This window comes from Emydura macquarii, unplaced genomic scaffold (assembly GCF_026122565.2).
Source record: "Emydura macquarii macquarii isolate MOO-44397 ecotype Brisbane River unplaced genomic scaffold, CSIRO-AGI_Emac_v2 contig_2205, whole genome shotgun sequence".
Taxonomy (NCBI): domain Eukaryota; kingdom Metazoa; phylum Chordata; order Testudines; family Chelidae; genus Emydura; species Emydura macquarii.
Window position 1 is genome coordinate 16,648,530 of NW_027132342.1, and position 25,263 is coordinate 16,673,792.

Sequence of the window (25,263 nt, forward strand, 5' to 3'; positions counted from 1 at the left end):
CCAGAGCTGTGTTGGTGCATGTTTCCCAAGAAGCAGACAAACAGAAAAAAATTTCCACTGAGAAGGGGTGCATTTATACTGGCCATCAAGGACAAATTATCAACCAATAGAATGGCTCTGGGATGATCAAGCACATTCAAAACTACCCTCCCCTATCTGGCATAGTTTGGTGAATGGACTGATCACGCACGCCAGTTATGTGTGAAATACCATGTGCTCCCAAATGAATCCTTCAGCTAATCAAATTCTCATGTGCAAAGACCAGATGCTCACTACCCTGCAAATGTTTGGCCAGCAGACTGCCTTGTATGAAGATGTGTGAGTGCGGGGTAGATGAGCATCAGGGTGAAAAAATTTCCAGCAATGGTGCACTGGACAGAGACAAGACTGATAATGACTTGGATTAATAAATGTTTTCAGTCCTACATGTCAAGGGTAGCTTCCCTAGGATTTCCGAAGATCAATGTCTTTTTTCTGTAAGCAATGCATCCGTGTGTTAAAGTAGAGTTTAAGAAAAGTTTATTTTAAAATATTTTCTCAAAAATATATCTACATAATTGTTTTAGATTTGTCATATTTGGTACCATTGTGTTTGTGGGAGGAAGGACTTTTGATGGTCCCCAACTCGACCCATTTCTGATGATACTGTACTATCAAAATTTTCACCAACCAGATGACCTGGACTGGAGCTGGGAATGGGATATGTGGGGAGCGAGTCTCCCCTACCATACCGCAAAGGGTGACGCCATTGAAATTATGATTCTGTAGTTTTTTACAAATAAAATTACACTTCCCTGACCTTTTTATCACTAATTTCTCTTTGATGGGCCATTAGCACATCTGGCCACTTCATTGTTGTACCTGAAAAGCTGGTTTGTGGGTGTTTTCCAACGCACATGTTCTAGTAGCCTATTCAACAATATTTCATAACTTCACATACCATGATAACACACACACTCTCCCAGGATATTCATGTTTAGCAGATCAAGACTTTGAAAATAATACCACACAAGGTATGCTTTGTACTGAACATATCATAATTATACCACATCGGAAAATATGGAGTTGGTTCTGGGGTGTTCTTTCAGACACAGAGTGTCACACCATGTATGTCATCAGCATCTGTCAAGAAGGAAGCCAGCTCATCCCAGCCAAAACATTCCCACAGACAGCAGGCCCAGTGTGTCTTCTCACTTGATTGGTTCCTCCATGTGTCTATCAGAAAAACCTACTCTCTTATTGGCTAGCTAGATAAGGTTAAACGCCTGGTTTTACTTATTTGGGGAAACCTTTGTCCGCGGGCTCTCTGTCTCTGTCCTGTGATGGGCGGAGATTATGGGCCCGCCCCCTCTTTCTGAGTCTGTGGTTTGATTGGCGCAGAGTGTTGCTTGTCGGGCCGTTCTCCTCTTCTATTGGTCACAAGGGAGTTAACACGTAGAGCGGGCTCTGTGTTTGTGAGGCTATAAGGAGTCGACTTGGCATTTTGGCAACGTCGCTTGAAAGTTCTGCCTTCCGGTCTGCGGTGGAGAGCGTTGAGTGGAGGGGGAGTGGCTTGGCTTATGAATAATGATGAGACCGGCAGTGGTTGTTATGGTTATGTTTAATTATTCAAAACGCTGCGTGGTGATTGGGTGTGTTTGTGTTGGGGGCGGGGGAGGTCTGATTAATTATTAACAAGCCTGTGGGGGGGCTCTCGAGGATCGGGTCCCTCCGTATGAGCCGGGCAGGCGGAGCCAGGGGCGTGGTTATGCTGATGAGGCGGGCGCAGGAGGCGGAGCGGCTGGAGGCCGGGGCAGGGAAGATGGCGGCGGAGCGGAGCCGCTCGCCCATTGGGGGCTCCCCGGTGCCGGCCTGTATGTTCGCTCCGGAGCCCAGCTCCCCCGGCGGGGCGGCGGCAGCGGCTCAGGCGGCCGCCTCCGCCCGCCCTCACCGCGCCGCCTGTGGCTCGGACTGCAGCGACGACGGGGAGGAGCTCAACGGCGAGCCCGAGCTCGACCTCACCAGCAAGGTAGGCCCGGACCGGGGGGACGGTGGGGCTGGCCCCGGCTCGGGCGTTTGGCTGCTGGGGAGTCGAGGCCGCTTCTCGCGGGATGGGTGAAGGAGGGAGCGGCACGGCAGGGCAGGTTGGGGGGAAGTCCCGCGCTTTCCTCGAGCGCGGGCAGCTGGTCTGGTCCAGCCAGGCCGGCAGCTCCGAGCTCCGCTCGTTGCCGGGCGGGCCGGTGGGGATGGGGAAGCCGCGGGCGGGGGAGCGTCGGCGGAGGGAGACGCTGTAGAGGTAGGTTGGCGGTCAGGCGGCTGAATTGGGGCAGCTGCTACCTGCGCGGCAGGTGTCCTGCACCTCACTGCTCCAAACGCTCGGTGGGAGAGCCCTTGGCAGGGATCTTGAGCTGGCCACTTTTTTGTTTTAAATCTGCCGCACGTTACTGCCCTTCCCCCTCAACTGGCACCTGCTGGGATCTTTCACTGGGCTGCCTCAGGTGCTAATCGCCCTCCTTCATAGTTTCATCTTCAAAAACAGCTCAAAGCTCCTAACCTGTGAGTGCGGCGGTTTGGCAGTGTGGTGTGGAAAGTAGTGTAACTGATTAACCTGTCAAAAATGACCAAAAGGGGTCTGTGGAAATGTACCTACCCGTAGTGTAACTGATTAACCTGTCAAAAATGACCAAAAGGGGTCTTTGAAAGAGCCTTCTTCTCTCCTAAAGTACGTTGGTTGTACTATTGTCTAGCGCTGTTTAGGAAATTGTCCCAGTCAGTGTGTGTAAATTAGATATCTGATCTTCCGTCTAGATGGTGATGGTGAGTCCGACATCAGAGCAGTATGACAGCCTGCTCCAGCAGATGTGGGAGAGAATGGATGAGGGATGTGGGGAGACCATCTATGTAATCGGACAAGGATCAGGTGAGAATAGCTTCTTTCTGAAGCAAAAGCAAAGTTTAACTTTACAAGAAACTGTTGGTTCATCTAATTTGATTGTTTCTGAAGGCCGTGCTTGATGCTTCAGATAATTCCCCCCCCTCCCACTCTCCAATATAATACAGCGTGCTGGACATGCCCTGCTGGCAAATATGCCTGACAGTGTAATTTGGTTACCCTGTTACTGTTTTATTTGGTATAGTTATATTGATAAAATAATGTAGCCCATCTTTGGAAATAAGAGTGGTTAAGGCATCTGAGCATGGTACTGGATGATGGGAGCTCTGAAGTTATAATCTCAGTCTTGATACTTTCTTCATGTTCTGGGGAGGATGCTTTACTTCTGTGATAGGCTTTTCCCCATTTGTAAGATGGGAATACTTCCCAAGTTCAGAGAAGTTTGTTAGAAGCACTTTAAATGTAAGTATCAACTTTAGCCAAAATAGCTGCTTCTGACTCCTCTGGGAAGCATGTGCCATAGGCTGTCTGTACTACATAGAGCAGTTTCCTTTTTGTTGTTTCTAAATGTAAAGCCTCTAATTTCATATGTTCTAGGTAGGGCAGCAGCCACCTGTCTCTGCATATTTGTGGTTACTGTTTTGACACCTGATCCTTTAACATGGCTTTGATAGATCTGCCCCTTGTTTGTTCATTCATTCTCTTTTTTAACTCACATTTTTGAATGTTGTAGTGCTGATGAAAAATGCTGAATTTGACACTCTTAGAACCTGAAGTTTTTTCTTTGATAGAGAGCACAATTAGCTCATGGATATCACTAAGGCCAAGAACTTGGTGGGTTTCAAAAAAGTTGGGCATGTACATGGATATTGAAAATTTTCAGTCATAAGTTTTGGAAAGGATATAAATGGAGGAGTTCGGGATGCCCGGAGACTTCCTCCAGCTGCTCCGGGAGCTGTACGACGGATGCACCACCACCATCCGCTCGACCGAGGGGGAGACGGCGGAGATCCCGATCCGGAGCGGGGTAAAGCAGGGCTGCCCCCTCAGCCCCATCATATTCAATCTCGCCATGGAGCCGCTCATCCGAGCCATCACCAACGACCCCCGAGGGTTCGAGCTCCACGGCGAGAAGGTCAACATCCTGGCCTACGCCGACGACCTGGTCTTCGTGGCCAACGACCCCGAGAGCCTTCGAGGCATGCTGGACGCCACCAGCCAGGCCGCCGACTGGATGGGCCTGCGATTCAACGCCAAGAAATGCGCGTCCCTCGACGTCGACGGCGCCAACAAGGCTTCGGTGCAAGCGACCTCGTTCGGGATCCAGGGCGACCCCATGATCCCCCTCGAGGAGGGCCAGGCGTACCAGCACCTGGGCACGCCCACGGGCTTCCGCGTGCGGCAGATCCCCAAAGACACCATCCAGGAGATCCTGCGAGACGCCTCCAGGATCGATGCCTCCCTGCTGGCGCCGTGGCAGAAAATCAACGCCCTGAACACTTTCCTGATCCCCCGCATCTCCTTCGTCCTGCGGGGCTCGGCCGTGGCGAAGGTGCCCCTGAACAAAGCCGACAGCGTCATCAGGCAGCTCGTGAAGGGGTGGCTGTTCCTCCCGCAGAGGGCCAGCAACGAGCTGACCTACATCGGCCACAAGCAGGGGGGCGCCAACGTCCCACGCATGGGTGACCTGTGCGACATCGCGGTCATCACCCAGGCCTTCCGCCTGCTGACCTGCCCCGACGCCACCGTGAGCGGCATCGCAGCGAAGGCCCTGGAGAAGGCGGTCGCGAAACGGATCCGCCGAGCGCCCACCAGCGACGACATCGCCGCCTACCTGAGCGGCTCCCTAGACGGTGAGTTCGCGCGGGACGGAGGCGACATCTCGTCCCTCTGTTCCCGCGCCCGCAATGCCACGCGGTGCCTGGGTAAGCGCATCGGCTGCCGCTGGACGTGGTGCGAGGAGCGCCGGGAGCTGTCGGTCCTGGTGCCCAGGATCAGAGTCGACGGCCACACCATCGTCACCCCCCGTGCCCAGTGCATGCTGGAGAGGTGCCTGAAGGCATCCGTCCATGCGCTGTACCTCGAGAGCCTAAAGAAGAAGCCCGACCAGGGTAAGGCGTTCGACGTGACCAGCAAGTGGGACGCCAGCAACCACTTCCTGGTGGGCGGCGGCTACATCCGGTTCGCGGACTGGCGGTTCATCCACCGGGCCCGCCTCAACTGCCTCCCGCTGAACGGGGCCATCCGCCACGGGAACCAGGACAAGCGCTGCAGGAGGTGCGGGTACGTCAACGAGACCCTGCCCCACGTCCTCTGCGGCTGCAAGCCCCACTCCCGAGCCTGGGAGCTGAGGCACAACGCGGTCCAGGACCATCTGGCGAAGGCCATCCTGGCCCACCGGGGCACGGTGGCCATCAACTCCACCATCCCCGGGACCGACAGCCCACTGAGACCCGACATCGTCATCACCGACGAGGAGCACAAAAAGATCGTCATGGTGGACGTCACGGTCCCGTTCGAGAACCGCAGCCCGGCCTTCCACGCCGCCCGAGCCCGCAAGGAGGAGAAATACGCCCCCCTGGCCGACACCCTGAGGGAGCAGGGCTACGACGTGCAGATCCACGCCCTGATCGTCGGAGCCCTGGGCGCCTGGGACCCCCGCAACGAGCCCGTGCTCTGGGCCTGCGGTGTGGGTCGGCGCTACGCCAAGCTCATGCGGCGCCTCATGGTCTCGGACTCCATCCGGTGGTCCCGGGACATCTACATAGAGCACGTCACCGGCCACCGACAGTACCAGGAGGAGAGGGACAGAGCGCCACCGCAGCACCCTCCTTCCGGACCGGCGGACCCAACCAACGACCACCACAACAGACGCGGCGGGGGACACACCAGCGGACGCGGCGGGAGACTCACCAACGGACGCGGCGGGGGACACACCAGCAGACGCGGCGACTGCTGAAGAATCGGACTTAATGAGGGACGCACCACTTTTGTATGGACTTATTTACTCTATTTGTTAAAACCCCCCCAAAAAAAGTAACCCATAAGCATACTCAGTGACGTTCCCCCATTCCCATATATTCCCTTGTACCTATTAACGCCCATACCATCACCCCCCCATCCAGGACCCCGCAAATTATCCCTTGTTATACTCCCCAGGCTTTCAGCCACTCCCCACACCTCCCGATAACCTGCATATAGTCCCTGGATGTTATATAACTTTGCCCCTTTAAAACTTTGTGGGTTACCTGTTTGTTATTTTTTTGAAATATTTACTCAATAAAAAACTTTAAATACTTCAGTGCCTAAGCCAACCTCCAGCTCTGGAATGGTTAGCAGGAAATGTTGCAAGGGGGTAGGTTATCTCATAACTGCTTACTGCAGACTTTCTTGCACCTTCTCTGAAGCAGCTGGAAGTGGCCACTGTCTGTCAGGACAGCTGGTCTGGTTCATTCTAAATATTATGCCTGTGCTACAGGGATAACATTGAATTGACAGTGTTCAGTCACGTTTTCCATGTACATCATGCCTATAAATTTTCTGTATTCCTGATGCAGGGAATAACCACACCTAAGAAGAGAAGTTCAGTAGGTCAATTCAGTACTTGTGCTTTCTGCTGAGACTGCCCATAGGGAGGTTAATTCATGCTAGTTGTGATTGTTTAAAGATAGGCGCTTGCTAAGAGCTGGGTTAAGACTCTCTAAGAGGGAAATACGCTTTTTTTTTTTCACTACAAACCTGGGGCTGTATTGGAACCAGTAACCTAGAGGGGAAAGATTTCGTATCATAGCCACAATCCCCTAAACCCATGTAGACTTCTTTGACTTTCTTAGATTTAATAATTTAAAGGAAAACTTAAGTCAGTTTTACAGAACAAGTTAATAGTACTTTTCAAGAGCTACACTCTCCCCTGCATCCCCTTGTTAACTTTTTAAAACACTTTCCCCTATTGCAGTGTGAAAGATTAATAAAGGAAATAGAGTATCTGGCTGTATAGGGGAAACTGACTATATACCCAAAGTGCTATTAAGCACAAAGTAAGCAAACTGAAAAAAAATAGTGAATTTTAAGCACTTTCAGACAGAAGGATTTATTTGTTTTGTTTTTTGCTGTTGATGATGACCCTTTAATTTTTTTTGAGTCTTAAAACTAAGCCTAAAATTTCCTTCAGGAATAGACCATTCATCCTGTGTTGCCATAGGCGTCTGCGTGCGTGCGTGCATGTGTGTGCGTGTAAAATCAGTGCTAAAGTCTGTTCATGTGAGGAGAAAATAAAATTACCATTTACTGCGGGTTGTTGGGAGGTGATGCTAATCTTTTATTCCATTCCCCCTCAACCTCTCATTAGATGGGACTGAATATGGTCTGAGTGAGACAGATATGGAAGCATCCTATGCCACAGTGAAGAGCATGGCGGAGCAGCTTGAGGCAGATGTGATCCTCCTGCGGGAGCACCAGGAGGCCAGGGGCAAGGTGCGAGACTACCTTGTTCGGAAACGTGTGGGTGACAACGACTTCCTGGAGGTCAGGTGAGGAGACGGGTGGAGGCAGGGTGAGGCAGGAACATAGCTACATCTCTTTGATCTGTGGTGATTTGAATCTTGGTGTTGTATGAACCCAGGAAAGGCAGCTCTCTGACTGCTCCTTGCTGATTAATTTTTTTCCCTCCTCTTTTTATACAAGCTATCGGCCGTGATCTTTAGCTTGCACTCCTATTCTTGGCTCAGAAGTTTCAGTATCTGAGTAACAACCTGGGCTGAGACACAGGGAATCCCTGAAGTGCTATCTTGTAATCTCTGTTGATCCATTAAGGAGTTGTTTGGGAACTCATTCAACCTGTGATTGCAGGGGATTCTGGGAACCTTGCAAGGAGAGGGCACTTTAAAATAAGTCAAACTGGAATACGAAATCTTTTGCTTATCAATCACCAGTTAAATTCCAGCCTATGCAGTAGTGATCAAAAGTTATCTCTTGATCAGTGTCTGATGCCTTGTATAAAAATGACTTGGGAGTCTCAGTCCAGTTCCAGGTGGATTGTTTCCGCATCACTCAAACTGTGGCCACCCTCATCAATAAAGATGTTAATATTCATACATGAATGAGCCTTGGACAATGAAGTTCCCTAAAGTGTCGCTCTAAGTTGGGGATTATGTTGTTGCTTGTACTGTGCTCGCCCTAGAAACAGATTTCAGGTTCCGGTGCTGTCAACAACATCCATCACTAGCTTGAATTAGCATGAAAAACTTAGAAGAATACTAAGGGAAGACCTGACCATGCTGGCATTTAACTCTTCTCTGGGGAGTGCTACAGTATGCACGTTGGGCTGAGGATGCCAGGATTTGGGAAACATGTTCTGAACATCATCAAGCTCTTCTGGACGGGATTCCTCTTCCTTGCTTGAACATGGGTGACAGACTTCACTACACTTTGATCCAGAGCTTGAGTAACTCATGGCCCTTTGGTAGGTCTCTTTCTTTGTTGACTGGAGGCTGCAAAGTGGATCTCAGTTCTATTACTGATGGTCTAATGTGTTTTGAATCTCCATTTGAATGTTAATGAGTACAACTCTGTATCTGCATTTGGATAGGGCACTCTTTCTTACTCCAGGTGTTTGATTACTTTATTCTCTCCCTTGTAGGGTAGCAGTGGTTGGCAATGTGGATGCAGGAAAGAGCACGTTGCTGGGTGTCCTGACGCATGGTGAGCTGGACAATGGCCGGGGCTTTGCTCGGCAAAAGCTCTTCCGCCACAAGCATGAGATTGAGTCAGGCCGTACCAGCAGTGTGGGCAATGACATCTTGGGCTTTGACAGTGAGGGCAATGTGGTCAACAAACCTGACAGCCATGGCGGCAGCCTGGAGTGGACCAAGATCTGTGAGAAATCCACCAAGGTCATCACTTTCATTGACTTGGCTGGGCATGAGAAGTACCTGAAGACCACGGTCTTTGGCATGACTGGCCACCTACCAGATTTCTGCATGCTTATGGTAAGTGGCTGTAAAGCAGTGCAATATGGCTGGGAGTAGGTGCTATTCAAAACTGCAATACTTCTCCAGCATCTTTCATACTGCAACACCACTGCAGAGGAAAAGTGTATGACTTCTTTCTTTGGGGGCAGGAACTGTCTTTGTTTGTACAGCATCTAGCACAGTGGATACCTGGTTCATGGTGGGGGGCTTCTAGGTGCTGTGGTAATATAAATAGCTTCAGTAGGCAGAATATAATTGCCAGTATGATGGTATGGGCAGGACTTCATGGCTGTGTCCCTACTCTTGAGAATGCCATGTGATCTTCAATAGCCATAAGTGGTCAAGATACCTGTTCTCTTTGTCATTTGAAAGAGATTTCTGAACTCAGAAATACAATATTGTAAGCACTTGTTATGGGTTTATTTCTTTTCTTTTCCTCACTCTTCACTGCTGTCTCTGATGTGTGTTTAATATTCTTGGTGAGTGGGTGTGTTTTGGGGAGAAGGAGGCAATTCCAGCCCCCCCTTCCTTTCCACACCAGTTTCTAAAATCTGATCATAGTCTACTGCATACTCAGGCCAAACTATCCTATGTGATCCAGCTACCTGCAGTTGTATAACTTTTTGATGCAGGTTGGCAGCAATGCTGGGATTGTTGGGATGACCAAAGAACACCTGGGTCTAGCGCTGGCACTCAATGTTCCGGTCTTTGTCGTGGTGACAAAAATCGACATGTGTCCTGCCAACATCCTGCAAGGTAAATGTGTTTGATCTTTGCCAGCAACTGCTTCTTTGTCCTCAAACATTTGGTATCCACTGGCTTGCCAGTGTCCCCTCAACCAGGATGGTGAATCAGGGCTGAAAGGAAGTCACCTTATACTTAATAGGGCTTTGACTGTAGCCCAGATACATTCTATAAATACTCTCCTTTTTTCCCCAGGACTGTCCCTTCTTTTGTGTTACAGTTGCCACTTCCAAATGATCACTGTTTGGGTTGTTCAGCTTTGCAGCAGTAAAGTATCAGGGTTAACTAAACCTTTGGCCCTTCTCCTGGTCTTTCTTGAGGACACCCACTTAAGTGTTCAGGCCATCACCTGTCTGTCTCTCCTCCTCCAGACTGGGGATTTAGGCTTGCTTTCCCTTTGCACTTCACTGTGATTTTTCCCCAGCAGATCTGACTGGGGTCCAGCACTTGTAGCCCCTGGAGAAAAGTTAACCACAACAATGTACACCAGTTACCAAACAGACTTCATAAAGCAAAATACATTTATTCTCAGGGTAAAAACATTACAGAGGAAACATTTATTTAAAAAAAAAAAAAGTTCCCATACCCATGTTAAAAGCTTGGTAGAAGTCACCCTTAACACTTATGGGGTCCAAGTAAGCCAAAGTCCTTCCAACTCTTCCACAAGGATTAGAGCACCCCTTGGACAGAGGGTACTGTCCACTTGTTGAATCAAAAAAAGGCCCTATGTCAGTTTAAATTCAGCCTTTTTATGCCAAAAGCCCTTTCCTTGGTCTTTGGAAAACCCAGTTTGAACCAGTATATGTAAACCTTCCCAGGGAGTTGTATGATTCACCTTAATCACCCACCACAGTTTTTAGTTCCTGGAAAAGATGTGGTAACCCTCCCCTGGTGCACAATGATACATAAATCATTCATTAACTTAAAATGATATGGTTCACAAAGATATTGCCTGCAGTTGCAATATCTGTCACATAGGTTTTCTGGGGAGAGGCATCCAAGTGCTTTAGGATGGGGGGGGAGGCTCTTTTTTCTCCTGATATCTAAATCTGAAGGGGGAAAAGGAGTGTGTGGATATTCATTTCAAACCTCTTGCTCTGCTCCCTACCCATAGGTCAAAAGTGACCTGCTTAGACACTTCTGTTTTGATGCACACCACTAGATATGGCTGGCTATTTTCCCAAATTCTGCTCCTACTTTGATTTTGTTCCTAACCCATCAGGATTTGTCTCTAGTTACTTGAAACAGTGGTGCGTTTTTGATCAGAAGTACTTGAGAAGTTTTAAGAACCAGGAAGACTAGCAATCGGACTGTTCTGTGTAACTAGTGTCTGTCTCACACATTCTGTCTGAATATTCTTTCAGTAAACAAGACCCTGAATAACGTCTATTATAAATCCTAGGAAATGAAGGTGTAAAAAAGATTTGGCAAACTAATGAAAGTCCAGTCATAAGGCCAGTGACTGGGGAGGGAGGAGCATATTTGCTTTAGGGTAAGAGGAGTCTTCTCCTTTACCAAAAAAAAATTTTTTTTGATCTCTGAGCCCACTACAGTGCCAAAAGAAGGATGTAGATGCTTAATTAGAATAGAAGGTGGAAGGTTTGGCCCCTTTACTTTGAGCTTTGTACAAGGAACAGATATGGCCAGATGTCAGTGTCTCCTTAGCCAAAACAGTGTTCTCCTATGGTTGCTTTTCTGAATTGCAGGTTATGGTTATCTGATCAGATGACAATTGAGGGATATAAACTTTATTTACTATCCCCTTGTTTCCCCCCCATACATAGCATTGCACAGTTAGGTACATTGTAAGAGATCATCTTGCATTAATGCATCGGGTATTGGCCACTGCTGGAAACAAGATACTGGGCTAAAAAGGAACTGGCTGGCTCTCTCAGCTCAAGAGAAGAGGGAGGGCAGGAATCAGAGCTGAAAGCCAAATCCTCTGGCCTGAAACAATGACTCTTGGACATCCCCTATCTGGACCCCATTTTGCTCTTTGCTTTCATGATAATCTCTGCTCTCCTCTTGCTTCTGTGGAATTGTGGTAATTAATACTTTTAAGTAAGACATTAGGCTTTGTCATGGCAAAATCAAGTCAGAATTCAAACACTTTCTAGTCCTGACCACTAACTAACATTCAGTTCATCATGGGAAATTGAGGAAAGTCAAAATCCTTTATGATAATTGTTCAAAACCAGAGTGGATAAAAATTACTTCTTTTGAAAAGAAGATTTTCTTATTTTTTTTCTTTTTAAAAATAAACCAGTTTAAAGTGAAATCTGGGTTTAATAGAGAATATATGAAGGCCAAAACTTCTCTTAAAACATTTAAATAAAAATATGCTGAATCTGTGAGCCTCTATCAGAAATTTTGAGTTAAAGGCTGCTTTTCTATATAAAAGGATAGGAGAAAAAAAATCAAACTTTTGAGGTAAAGTTTTAGAAACGTGGCACGATAGATCATGTCTCTGTATTAAGGGCTTGATGCTGTGGGGGATGCAGGGTCTGTGTAGGAGACTGGCAAAGTCATCACAGCCATTGCCATTGGACCCAACTTCTGACTCCAGGAGACAGTATCATGTATCTCATCAGCAGAGATCTTAGTTTCCCATGATTAAAAACCCCCAAAATTCTCAGATTAAAAAAAATAAAAATCCGTGTTTCACTGCAATTAAAATTAAATGCTGAACTTCAATTTTCCTAGCCATAATGTAATATCAATAAAGCATTGTGCTCAACTGATACTATTTACAGTTTTTAAGCAAGTTTGAAGCCTACCAGTGCCAACTATAATAAAATTAATAGAATAAAATCCAGTCACAGTGCATTGGGTTTTTTTTACTGTTGTTGATGGCCCTGCTGTTTCAGTCTCTTGTTTTCGTTTCTTTTCATTCAGTTTGTTCAACGCTTTCCATGTGTTTCTACAATTGTCTTCCTTCAAACATAATCTACAGCCTTGCTGCATACAGTACAGAACAGCACATTACCATCAATGTGAAATTTGTGCTTGCAAAACTCAGTGACATGGTCTTTAGAGGTGATTTAAAAAAAAAAAAATTTTTTTTGATATTTTTTTCATAACATTACTCACTTCTCGAGGCTGAAGTGAAATTGGAGATGCATTAAAACACGAATCCCTAAACACTGTTGAGTAACTTCTATATGCTAGAGGCAGTTTATTGGAGTATGTTTGGCTATATAAACTTAAAGCACATTCAAAAATCATCCACAAGAGGGGGAGATTGTGCGCATTGAATAACTGACACTGGTACTTTCAGTGAAATTTAGCTAATAGTTAATGTTTTTATTTTTTCACAAAATGTAAAAACTAGAGATTCTTTTTAAAAACACAAATTTCATGTTTTTCTGTGGCGAACTGATTTCTAGGATCTCTGCTCATTAGGATCATCTACTGAGCCCACCTATAACTTCTCTCTATCTGAGCTCTACTTGGCTCAGTTCTCAAATTAGGAATATTTGGCTCCATCCACCATGAAAATTTACTCTCCAGTGCATGAGAAAACACTGATCTGCCCAGTATTTGCTAGCTTGTGGTTTTGGGCACATGGCCTTGCACTGTCTCCTTGCATGTATGCATGGACAGATAAAAATATTCGAAATCCATTATCTTCTCAACTGCATCTCTCTCTCTCTAAACAAATAAAATACTGTAATGCAAAAGGCATATGGGTTACATGAGCAGAAGTCTTGGATTGTTAGTTCTTTTTGGTTTTTGGGGGGTAGGAGAAGGCAGGCAAGTTCTGTAACAATGGGGAAGGAGCAGAGTATGCAACCAGAAAGAAGCATCACTGGTATTAAAGCAGGACTGTGAAAAAGGGACAACGTTCTTCAGAGTGCAGCTTCTAGAGTTGACTTTAACACCTGGGAACTGGGGAAAAAATCTGCCATGCTTGCAGCTCATGACCCTATTTAGGAATATTTTCAAGAAATTCCCATACCTCTGGATTAAAAAGGGAACATGTGCCACATGCTCTAAACTTTGCAACAAAGGGATGCAAGGACTGGAATGAATATTGAAATGAAACAACATTATGAAAAATGCTCCTCAATTACCTTGAAGGTAATGACTTCAAAGATGATGATGTGGACACGTCTGAGCAATCTGGATCAACTGGTTAGTACAGTTACTTTTGTACCTTTCTTATACACTGCCCAACCATGTCTTAATGTGCTAGTAAATAACTCAGATTGTCATAAATTTGTATTTTGGGTCGATTACTTATGAATTTCAAAATGTGTTCAAAACATAATTGGTACATTCGTTTGTGGAAGTATTTATCAATTACACTTTTAATGTCCCCCCTGGACTTCTGAAATTCTTTATTGCTCAGTATAATCAAACATCCTAGGTGAAGATTTCCTGTTCAATGTTTGATTGGGGACTTATAAATTTTAACACTTACATATTTTTTTTCAAGTGGTTTAGCATGTTGCTAAAGATAAGGGTATAAACAGATTTAGGTAATCCTTTGATTATTCTAAACCCAGTTTTAGAAAGACTCAAACTGTAATTTTAAACAATGGTACAAACAGCTGTAGTCGGAATCTTTCATTTATAATTTTTTAAAGCAGTGCATTGATTACTACTCAGTGAATGAGTGATCTTTTACCATTCTGTTTCAGGGTTCAGCTTAGATATAAGGGGTTATGACCATCCATCTGCAATGTCTACAACTTCAGCATCACCTGCTGACATCACCAGCAGTGCTGCAAGTAAACGCATCACGTAAATTAACTGCGCCAAAACACATGGATGATGAGTTCTTAATCAGGACCACCAAATTTTCAGCAAGATGAAATGACTCCATAGATGAGAAGATTGCTTAGAATTTGTTGCAGAAATGAACCTCCTTTCAGCTTGTTCAGAACAAATGTGTCGTGTACTTAGTTCAATCATTACGAGCAGGCTACCTTCCACCTAGCAGAGCAGGCATTGCTGAAAGATTGTTGGATACAATATATGAGAAGGAAATCTGAATAGTGTGCAAAATACATTCATTACTAAGTTTCCCAATCTGAGTCTTGATGTGCGGAGCAGCGTATGCAATGATCCAGTAATTTGTGCTTGAGACAGACAACAACCCCATTTTATGTTATTTTACAGAAACAACTGACACAATGCCATACAGCAGAATACCTAAAGTAGAAGTAAAAGCTGTAACAAACTAAACAAAAATTCAACTGTTGAGCATGTAGCTTTGTTGCAGACAATGCTGCAAATGTAGCAAAGATGAGAAGTAAGATAATGAAGGGAAGCTAAAACTTCTAACACATGGGTGTGCAGTGCTCATTGATTGCATCTTTCAGCAAAGACTTAAGTACAGCTTCTGGAATAAAGGAAAATGTTTTTGACATTGCAGAATATTTCATAACAACCACTTTGCTTCATCTCACTGAACAGAGCAGGAGCATCCAAACTAATTGTCCCCCAAGATCTGTGATGGAATTCAGTGGATGACTATTTTGAGCTATTTAGAACTTGCCTATTCTGATGCCAGTTTGTGAAGGAAATCATGACAAAATAGATAGAAATCTAACAGCCATAGTAGTCAATATTGGACTAAAGAGAAATGTAGAAGATATGCTGAATATACTGAAACCTATTTCCATAGCCTTGGGTAAACTGAAGAAAGATCGCTGCTGTATTGCTGATGCAGTTGAAATTTGGAAAGAACCTCGAGACATTGAAGAAAGAAATAGCTAGCAACAAAATTTCAGGCACTTACTCCACCTCTTCTTTGCAAATATTCTCAGCCGAAAGTACCAGGGCAGATGCCCAACTGCTGAAGAAAATGCTGCTATGACATGGGCATATAATAATCACCCATCAATCATGCCAACCATAATAAATTTCAGGGCTAGAAGTGAACCATTCAAGCAATACGTGTTGGCTGATCTTTAAGAGTCACACCACTGAACTGGTGAAAGTCACTAGCTAAGCACCGGGAACCAGAGTTTGCTGAAGTGCTAAACCAGCTTTTGACAGCAGTAGCCTCTTCTGCAGGCGTGGAAAAAATATTTTCTTCATTTGGACTAATTCATTTAAAGTTGAGAAATCAATTGGGAGTTGAAACAGCAGGAAAACTTGTCTTTTTCTTCCCCTCCCTCCTCATTTTTATTCATAGACTGGATGAGATCTAGCTTTAAAAGTTTGAAGGACAGAGTAAGTAACACAGGAAACTGTCTCATTTTCAAGAAACTCAGGCAAGTAGGAACTTAAGCTCCAGTCTTTTTCACTTATGTATATTTGAAAAATTTTCCAGACTGACTTGAAATCAGTTTAGTTCACTGACTACAGTTAATCCCTCTGTTTTTAATAAATCATTTGGTTGTAAATGTGAAATCTTTTGAGAAAAGAAACTTATGTATCCAAAACACTTCCTTTTTTGGTTAATACAAATAAATTTCATGTACTAGTTCGTGTTTTTTAAATTCCAGTTGCCATATTAATGCAGCTTGACATAAATCATGAGCTAAAGTTAATTTTGTCGTAAATAAGCAATATATTACTGACCTTTCTAACATACTAAAATGCATCATTAAGAAGAATCTGAAAATATTGAGCTATATAATTGCATAAATAAATGTATATAGTTATAGTGTACCTTCCTAGGTAGCAAAAAGGTGTACCAAATCTGGTGTAAAAGCTCTATTTTGTTGTAAATCAACATGTTTTAATGGTTATATCAACCAATGAGATGTTACCTTTCATTAGAAAATAATAAGTACAAATGGAAAAGTTGATTGAAATCTTGTATCAATCAAGGCTTTCCACTTAGTGATTTTTAAATTGCTAATTTAAATTGCCTCGACTTAAATTAATCCACTCTGTTTTAAACAATCTTATAAGCAACCTTAAAACTTAGAATCCGCTACATTAGATGTGTATATAAAGGCAAATTCATACTTTTTTGGAACAGTTTTGCTTGGCAGCAGGCTGGCTGTTAAGGAATATGTGACCCCAAGTCAATTTCTTGTCTGCCACAAATATACAGCCTCACTCACAGCTCTCTAGACATCTTGTCTCTGTTAATGCACCTCTGTCCCTTAGGAAATCTGACACAGGCAATTTTTAAAGAGAGGAAACACTGCCCTAACTATGTTCATTTCACCTTTTAAGAAACTCTGAAGCTGTTACAGCGACTTCTGAAGTCCCCAGGGTGCAGGAAGATCCCAGTCCTGGTTCAGAGCAAAGATGATGTCATTGTAACAGCCTCCAACTTCAGCTCAGAGAGGTAATAGGAGTGGATAGAGCAGTCTGTGTTAGTCATGTTTGGGGGTGGAGTGTGTCTGCGTAAGAAGATATGGTGCAAAATTCCCACAAGTTAGATGTACTAATATTGCATCTGCTGCATAATACATCAGTTCCATAATGGGAAAACTCAGACCGATCCATCTGTGTATTCCTCTCCCAGATAGCAGTGAGGGGCTTCTGCTGTGTTATCCACATAAGATAGAAGCAGAGTGCCCTGACCTCAGTGCAGAAAAGCCTCTTTTCTGAATGTCATGAAGAAGATTAGATGTAGTGGTGCGGGATTTCAAATATGTGGGGTTCTGCAACTAACTTTGCTTGCCACGCTTTCCCCAGCCAGTGTTGAGTATTTATCTCAGTCCTAGGTCTTGGTTGTCTCCTTGAACTGTGAATCAAGGTGAGGAGATTAATTACCTCCATCTGTTGTCTCTCCCCTACAGGATGTGCCCAATATTCCAGATTTCCAATGTCACTGGCGAGAACTTGGAGTTGCTGAAGATGTTTCTCAATCTCCTGTCTCCCCGCACCAGTTACAGGGAAGAAGAGCCAGCAGAATTTCAGATAGATGACACTTACTCTGTCCCGGTAAGGGGACTGGTGCTGGGAAGGACTGTCTACCACATTTCTGAGATTGAACAAGGTGTGGGGAGGTGGGCCTGCAGGAAGATGGAATTCCAGTACTGCTCTAACAGCATGGTTGGGTGACTCCACTTACCAGTGGTTCTCTCTCTGGTGCAGGGTGTGGGAACAGTTGTGTCTGGGACAACGCTGAGAGGCCTGATCAAACTAAACGACACCTTGCTTCTGGGCCCAGACCCCCTGGGCAACTTTCTGCCCATTGCTGTGAAGTCCATCCACCGCAAACGCATGCCTGTGAAAGAGGTGCGTGGTGGCCAGACTGCCTCTTTTGCTCTGAAAAAGGTGAGTGTGTGTGTGTATTGGGAGGGGTCTGCACTAGTTCCTGGTAACAAGAGCCTTGCTTCTTCAGGATACTTTCCAATACTGGTTAAAATGAGACTGCTTCCGCCAACTCTGAAGAGCAGGGGGAGAGTTCATCTACCAGCATCATAAAGTCCCATACAAACTTAGTGGATCAGACTCCACTTCCCGCTCCCCTTTCATGTGTAGGTCACCAGTCTAATAATTCTGTGCCCTTATCTTGGGCTGTGATCATACCAGACCTTCTAAAGTAGTATGGTGTGACTTGTATGAGATCTCTCTATTAAATACAAATGTTGTAAGGAATTATTCTTGTCGGAACTGAGCTAATGTCATAGGCGTGATCTGTATACTAGTGGTTCTCAACCAGGGTATGCATGCTCCTGGGGGTATGCAGAGGTCTTCTTGGGGTTACTTAACTAACCTAGGTCAGTATTTTTCAACTAGGATGGGTTTAGGGGGGTCACAAATGCATGACTGGTGTTAGGAGATGGCAAGCAGGGTAACTGCCTGGGGCCCCACACCACGAGGGGGAGCCGCAAAACTAAGTTACATGCTTCAGCCCCTGGTGGTGGGGCTCAGGCTTCACACAAGGCTCAAGAGAAAAACAGGTTCAAATATCACACTGAAATGTAGGTACAGTATTTATATTCTAATTGATTTATATTTATATGGTAAAAATGAGTTAGCAATTTTTCAGTAACACTGTGCTGTGGCACTTCCGTATTTTTAAGTCTGATTTTGTAAGCAAGTAGTTTTTAAGTGAGGTGAAACTTAGGGTATGCAAAATAAATCGGACTCCTGAAAGGGGTACAGAAGTGTGGAAAGGTTGAGAACCACTAGTCTAAGGGTCGGCAACCTGTGGGAAGGGGCGTGCCAAGTCTTTCCCCACCACTCTCCCATGGGCCCAGTGCCCTGGCCAATGACTTACTGGGTGTTTGGTGGTGACCGGAGAGGGGGTGTATGGGGGCTTGTTTCCTGCTCTCCTGCTTCCCTCCCCCCACTGTAGGGGTGCTGGGGAGCAGGAGTGAGAGGGGAGAAGGTTGCCTGGCCCCTGCATACCTGGGGTCCCTGGAAGCAGGGAGCGGCCCCTGCATGGCCCTGTTTGGCCAGCAGGGCACTGCTGGGCCCCGGTCCACTTGGGAGGGGGGTGGAAGCAGCCACCGCCCTGTGGCCCTACTTGGGGCTGGGAATGGCCACCCAAAATCATCATGCATGCCACCTTTGGCACGCGTGCCACAGGTTGCTGACTCCTGCACTAGTCTATATCCAATTTTTGCATCAATTTAACCTTCAGTTAGAAGTCTGACTTGAGGGATTTTTTTAACCAAAATAGTTATATTGGTACAAGCCAGAGTGCAGGTATATTGGTGCTTCATAGCTGTATAACTGCCTCCAGACCAGTGGTGTTGCACAGGTTTCAAACCGATATAGTAAAAACTGTACAAAACCTGTGTAAACAAGCCCTTAGCATAGTGCTAGTGGGCATTGTGCTGCTGGAGGGAGTGTCTGTCTGGATGACGTGTAACAAGGATGCCTATGGCACTCTTAGTCAATGTAGCAGTGCTAACCCCAGTTCCTGCCCAAAAGTACATTTGGGGCAATCGCATCCTTCTGTCCACAACGCTCTCAGAAATTGCCACCGCAGACATTCTTTGGAAACCCTGCATAATATTGCTGTATGCTGTTGAACAGCTATTATATTGCCTCCCAGAGATGGCTGCATTTCAGTGGGTGTGAGCAATCATTGATCAGTAAAATGCCTTGGGACCCCCCAGATGAAAGAAGCAAAATAAATGAACTTACTCTTATCTTTCTTTTTTCCATCTTCTTTCCCCATATTTCCTCCTTAGATAAAGCGTTCCTCCATCCGGAAAGGCATGGTGATGGTATCCCCCCGGCTGAACCCACAAGCATCCTGGGAATTTGAAGCAGAGATTCTGGTGCTGCATCATCCCACCACCATCAGCCCACGCTATCAGGCCATGGGTAGGTGTATCCACTTTCTATGACCCTGAGTCCCCTGTGGCACAGCCCGCAGAAGACTTCTGCTTTGGCTTTTGGCTGCTTAATCCACTTGTGATGTCTGCTTTATCCAAGATGAAGGGCTTAGTTCCTTGCATTAACATCCCCAATTCCAGTATGGGTGAAAGAGCAGGGATTGCTGCTGGTAAGAACCAGTGTACTCTGGAAGAGGAAAGCCTACACAGTGCCTACTTTGAGTCAGCATGGCTGTAGCCCAGTGGTTCTCTAGCTTCATCATTTGCAGAATAAATCTGCCTGAGATGCTGAGGGTACATACACAACAAAGAAACCAGCAGCTGGCCCATGTCAGGGGGGCTCGGGACCCTCCCACCCCACAGGCTCCCAGTGCCTGGGCTCCAGCCACAGTACAGAAATCTACACACCGTGAAACGGCCCCACGAGTGTGAGTCGGCTGGCACAGGCCAGCTGCAGGTTTTTCTTTCCTGTGTACATACTCTGCTTGGACCCTGTTCTTTTCAGTACCCCAGATCCCCACTGCTTGGTTCTTAATGTATCGTTGTGTAGGTCACCAGGAAAGCCAGTGCAGAACCATTTGAGATTCACTGCTGTATCCAATACTTCGCTTCTTTTCTGAGCAGCAAACAAATCTGTATTGCCAGCTTTGCACTGATTAGAATACAATAGGTTTCTTTCATTCTGAACTCAAAGGTACTATGGCTAGAATAGCGGTAGTGACCCTGAACTCTAATCTGAGGCTTGTTTAACTAGTGACATTTACTACTTGAAAGCCTCTGGTGCATTATCATTTACAGTGCATTGTGGCAGTATCCGCCAGACAGCCACTATCCTCAGCATGGACAAGGACTGCTTACGGACAGGGGACAAGGCTACAGTGCACTTCCGCTTCATCAAGACCCCCGAATACTTGCATATAGACCAGCGGCTGGTCTTCCGTGAGGGTCGTACCAAAGCAGTGGGTACTATCACCAAGGTAAAGGCCCGGGAGCCAGACCCTTGCCATTTTGCTTTCCTAGTAAATTTTGTCTCCTACAATGAGGAGACAGATAGGGAATCAGGGAATGGGAGGACATAGTTTCACTAACTCAATTGCAATTTCAAGCTAAACTCAGGCTAGAGGTGACCATTGTGTATTGCTGCCTGGCCTCTATGAACTGACTAGGTGGGGAGGCTGGATGTCTCCTTTGCTTCTAGAGACAGGTGTGCCCCTGACATGAAGGGCTGGCTTTGCCATAGAGACTGATCAGCCCTCTCAGCCCCATGTTGCTTCTCCAGGGCAGCTCTGATTGGCACATTGCTGGGCCAGTGTGGGCAGCTGTGGGCTGATGCTGCCCGTGTAGTTCACTTTATGACTAGTGAAGTAATTCTCTAAGCACTCCTCACTTTCAAGAACCTCTGAAGTTGAGGCTTGCTTGGCTGGCCCTGCCATTTTAATGCTGCGTACTCTTCTGCCTTGTCCATTTGTACCCGGCAGTTACTGCAGACCACCAACAACTCTCCAATGAACTCCAAGCCCCAGCAGATCAAGATGCAGTCAACAAAAAAGGGACCCCTTACAAAACGAGAGGATGGTGTGCCCCAGGCTGGGACAGCAGCCATGGGGTCCCCGGTTGCGGATGATGGCACCTCATCAGGAGCAACCCCGTCAGTACCTTCTAATGCCCTGCAACCACAGGTTAGCAAAAGACATCTACGTGTCTTCTGGCTGTTCACATCCTTCTCCCTGCCAGCTATTGGTCTCAGCCCCTTAAAACACCAGCATGGCTCGCCCTTCTTGGGACTGCTCACTTGGCAGTAACAAATTATATGGGTACAGCCAGCAGTACCCTGGTGAGGAACTAGATCCTTGGATAAATGAGAAAATCCTGACAGCTAATTGATGGCAGCCCATTCTCTCAATGGAATGCTTGTATTCCCACAGTGCTAGGAGCCCCAGTTGTGGGCCGGAGCCCCTTTGTGCTAGGTGCTGTGCAAACACAGCCCCTGCCACAATGAGCTTCCAAGTAAGGGCATTAAGCCAGCTGTCTCATTTCCCTTTGGTCAAATCACGCTTAGATCATAGAGCCTGGCTTGGAAAGAGACCGTTCTTTCTGTCAATACAAGTCTGTGGATTTTTTGCCTTTGTCTCCTCTTTGGCACGGTGTCAGTGTGGACGAAGGGCTGCACTCCCAGCCTGTTGTGCTTGCTCTGTATTTTTGGCCTGTCCCTTGGGTGTTTATGTGGCTGTGCTCTTGTTCATCTCTGCTTCTCTCTTCCTGCTGCTTTCCTTCAGACTGCACTGGATGAAGAGCCCCACAACCGAGATGGCAATAAGGTATTTTTGCACCGACAGCTGATTTGAGATAACAGTGGGCTTGCTGGCCTGAATCTGGGAACAGTCATGTTAGCAAAACAATCCTGGAGGCTTTCTCCTTCCATCACCCACAATATGGAAACCCAGGCTTGATTTCTGTGATTCTGAGCACCTTCAGCTTGCATTGACTTCATGGGAGTTAAGTGTTCAGAGTTCTGTAAATCTGTCCTCAGAAGACTAGAGGTGCTAAAGTTTACTAGCTTCTGCCTGGTTCCTTGCCACTTGCAATAGTAGGAAACCAATCGTGTGTGTGTGTGTGTGTGTGTGTGTGTGTGTGTGTGTGTGTGTGTGTGTGTGTGTGTGTGTGTGTGTGTGTGTGTGTGGGTAGAACACTTGCACCAGTTCTGTGTTTGTAACTTTGAAATTTTGGGGGCATCACAAACTAAAATTGCCCTTCTTGTTTTTCAGTCGAAGGTTGGAGGAGGGGGCCGGAGACGTGGGGGCCAGCGCCATAAAGTGAAGTCTCAGGTGGCTTGTGTGACTCCTGCCAGTGGCTGCTGAATATCTCCCCTCCTCCCCCCTCTGAGAAATTCCCTTCCTCCATTTCTTCTCCGAGATCCAGAGCAACTTAAACCAAAACCCATCCAGCTGATCTGCTGCAGAAGAACCTTCCCTCCCAGGGAATGACCAAGGGGTTATAACTTATAATAAGCTAATGAAGGTGATGACACACGGAACTGATCAACTGAGACCTTCCTCCTCCCTCTACCCCAACACACTTTTGTACAACTTGGGCTCTTAGTTTTTATTCTTAGTTTTTATTCGATTATGTGTGCATGAAGATGAGGAAAATCCAGAGAGAGAGGAGAACAGCCATGCGGCTGCTTCTCTTTGCCCGTCTGGTCCTGTCTGTTTAACCTTCTATGCTGTCTCCAGTCCATGGGCAGCAGAAATTCCCGGCCTCCAGGGTTAAAACGTGCTGGAGGGTGGGTGGTTGCAGGGGAGCAGCAATTCCTCACCCTCTAATAAGGTGCCAAATGAGTTCTGGACTCTCCCTGTCTTAAACTTGTTTTTTAAATTGGTTAATTTTAATGTGGCAGTGACTGCAGTTTGGAGGGGGATGCAGAAAACTGAACAGATGGACCTTAAAGAGGAAGGTGAATTCAAGAGATCCTTGACCTTAAGTAGGTATGTTAAAAAATTTATTTCTCAGTACTTCTCCCCCTCCTCTCCAAATAGAAGGCCAATAGCTGTTAATACCACCTCTGATTAAAGTCTTAAATGGGGAGGTTACGTGCCCATCTCATCTCCTCCTAAACTCTGTTCAATGCATGCTGGAACAAATCTTACCTACCCCTCAAGGCCCTGGCAGCAGAGTGGTCTAGTGAGTGTTTCCAAACTGCTCTGTGGTGCAGGAACACTGTCTAGTCTGTGACCAGTACAAGTCTCCCCTGTGACAGGACAATGATCAGAGGTGGAATAGCCCTTTTGGGCCTAGAGACTGAAAGCAAAGGCTCCCCTCACTTCACTGTGCCTGCTACAGGTGCTCCCTTCTCTCCTGAAACTTGCAGGCCAAGCTTTGCCATGGTGCTGGTGATTGGTCAGTCCCACTCTTTGTAGAAAGGGGGTGACTAGCTGGTACCAAGCTTAGGGAAGCACTTTCAGTCTTGGGAGCACATGGAGATTTGATATCTTTATTTTAAAAAAAGTTCCAGCTTCTAGGACATGCCTTCTCAAGTGACTTATTTTATCAGTATCCTGTCCTTTTACCTCAGGCTTTGTAGCTGGTCACCTCCCACCTTGTTCTTCTCTCCTCTCCCATCCCTGTCTTTTCAAAAGATGAGCTCCCTAGAGGATGATGCTTATCCTCCACGGAGTTGTAGGGAGCTTAATAGCCCTGCCCTCCTCCCTCAAGATATCACTTCCTACTGGGAACAAGGTGCTCTTTGTTTCAGAGGGCCTCCATTCGGGGAAGCTGTTAACTAAAGAGAGACTTAAGCAGGGAGGTAGTGCATGGTCCCTTCTAAGCTATGTGCCTACCTGCCAGACCTCTGGAGAGAAACCATAAGTAGCTACACTATTAATATCACCCCACTGGTGAAGGGGGTGTGAAGTGTCAGCAAAGCATGGGAGCCTGCTTCATTCATACCCAGGCTTTGTAGTAGCAGTAGCATTAAAATTGCATCTGATTTCACTGCTCTCAAGGGAGGCGGAGAATGCTAGGCTTTCCTCATTTCTGAGCCTGTCTTCATCTTTCTTAATTCCTTGTGCCCTGACTGAAAGAGGGAAACCTAGGACCTTGAGGAGGACTTGCATACATTCATGCTAAGGAGGTGGTGTGATCATCTCTTTGTTGTGACCAGCATACTAAGATCACCGAGACTGGTGTTATGTATAAAATAAAGTTTGTTCTAAGTTAATAGTGTCTTGTTGCTTTAAGTGCTCTTAAATGTTAACTGTGGAAATGGCCACCACTTACTCTTATTTTGTGAGGCACAGGGATTTAGGGTATTTCCCTGAACCTTCCTCTACTCTAAACTAGGTGAGAGCAGCTTCTGTATTTGTGTAGGGAGATAAGTTCCCTAGGAGTACTGGTGAAGTTAGGCTGCTTTCTCATACAAGGGAGAAGCTGTAGGGAGGGTACAAAGTGATGGGGTTGAGAAACATGCCACATGATGGGCTGTAGGTTAAAGATGTGCTTTCACTATGGAGATGCTTGAGCAAGGAATTGCTTTGGCAGCTCAGTCTGACCCCTGTCTCTGCTCCAGGTGGACTAAACCCTGTATGTCTCCTCCCTTCTGGAATGGCAGAAAGAACCTAATTATAGCAAGTTTTTAGTACCTATTCACACTGCGAAAGTGGTATTGTACAAGTTAACTGTAGAGAAACACAGTTGGATCTGCTCTGTGGGACACTTGAACTATGTGTCCTTCATCTGCTGCCCAAACAGTTTGGAGCTGCTTAGGGTTTTAGTTTTCCTGCTATGATGGCATTGCCTCCTGTTTGCTAAAGTTAAATGGGAGCTGGAATCTGCTGTAGTGTATTGGTGCATGTGCCTTTTTTTCCTTGCCAAAACATCATGTAACTGTGATACCATGCAGAGTCCTTGTCCTCATCCCTCACACTAGCTGGGAAATAAACAGAGTAGCCAGATTCCAAACTCATTCTCT

At 46.0% G+C, this 25,263-nt stretch overlaps 1 protein-coding gene across 3 annotated transcripts; it reads left to right on the forward strand.

Annotated features, from left to right (window-relative positions):
- Positions 1 to 1,750: 1,750 nt before the first annotated feature.
- GTPBP1 (GTP binding protein 1) lies at positions 1,751 to 25,098 on the forward strand. 3 transcript variants are annotated; one of them, XM_067559493.1, is made up of 13 exons: positions 1,751 to 2,008; positions 2,788 to 2,899; positions 7,221 to 7,401; positions 8,511 to 8,859; positions 9,474 to 9,597; positions 16,726 to 16,840; positions 17,298 to 17,442; positions 17,596 to 17,778; positions 19,650 to 19,785; positions 20,595 to 20,773; positions 21,275 to 21,475; positions 22,073 to 22,114; positions 22,562 to 25,098. In XM_067559493.1, exons 1-13 carry the CDS (start codon positions 1,754 to 1,756, stop codon positions 22,652 to 22,654), a joined length of 2,115 nt encoding a protein of 704 aa, XP_067415594.1. In that variant the 5' UTR covers positions 1,751 to 1,753; the 3' UTR covers positions 22,655 to 25,098. The 3 variants fall into 3 exon arrangements, with proteins under 3 accessions (XP_067415594.1, XP_067415595.1, XP_067415596.1); XM_067559495.1 differs by lacking the exon at positions 1,751 to 2,008 and adding an exon at positions 2,617 to 2,701; XM_067559494.1 differs by lacking the exon at positions 22,073 to 22,114 and having other exon boundaries at positions 1,762 to 2,008.
- Positions 25,099 to 25,263: the final 165 nt, after the last annotated feature.

What these genes read in the sequence shown, in the direction of transcription:
- GTPBP1 (XM_067559493.1), top strand. Translation starts at nt 1,754, where the DNA reads ATGAGGCGGGCGCAGGAGGCGGAGCGGCTGGAGGCCGGGGCAGGGAAG. An exon ending in CAGATTTCTGCATGCTTATG is followed by an intron (nt 8,860 to 9,473) that starts GTAAGTGGCTGT and finishes TTTTTGATGCAG; the next exon opens with GTTGGCAGCAATGCTGGGAT. An exon ending in ACAACCGAGATGGCAATAAG is followed by an intron (nt 22,115 to 22,561) that starts GTATTTTTGCAC and finishes CTTGTTTTTCAG; the next exon opens with TCGAAGGTTGGAGGAGGGGG.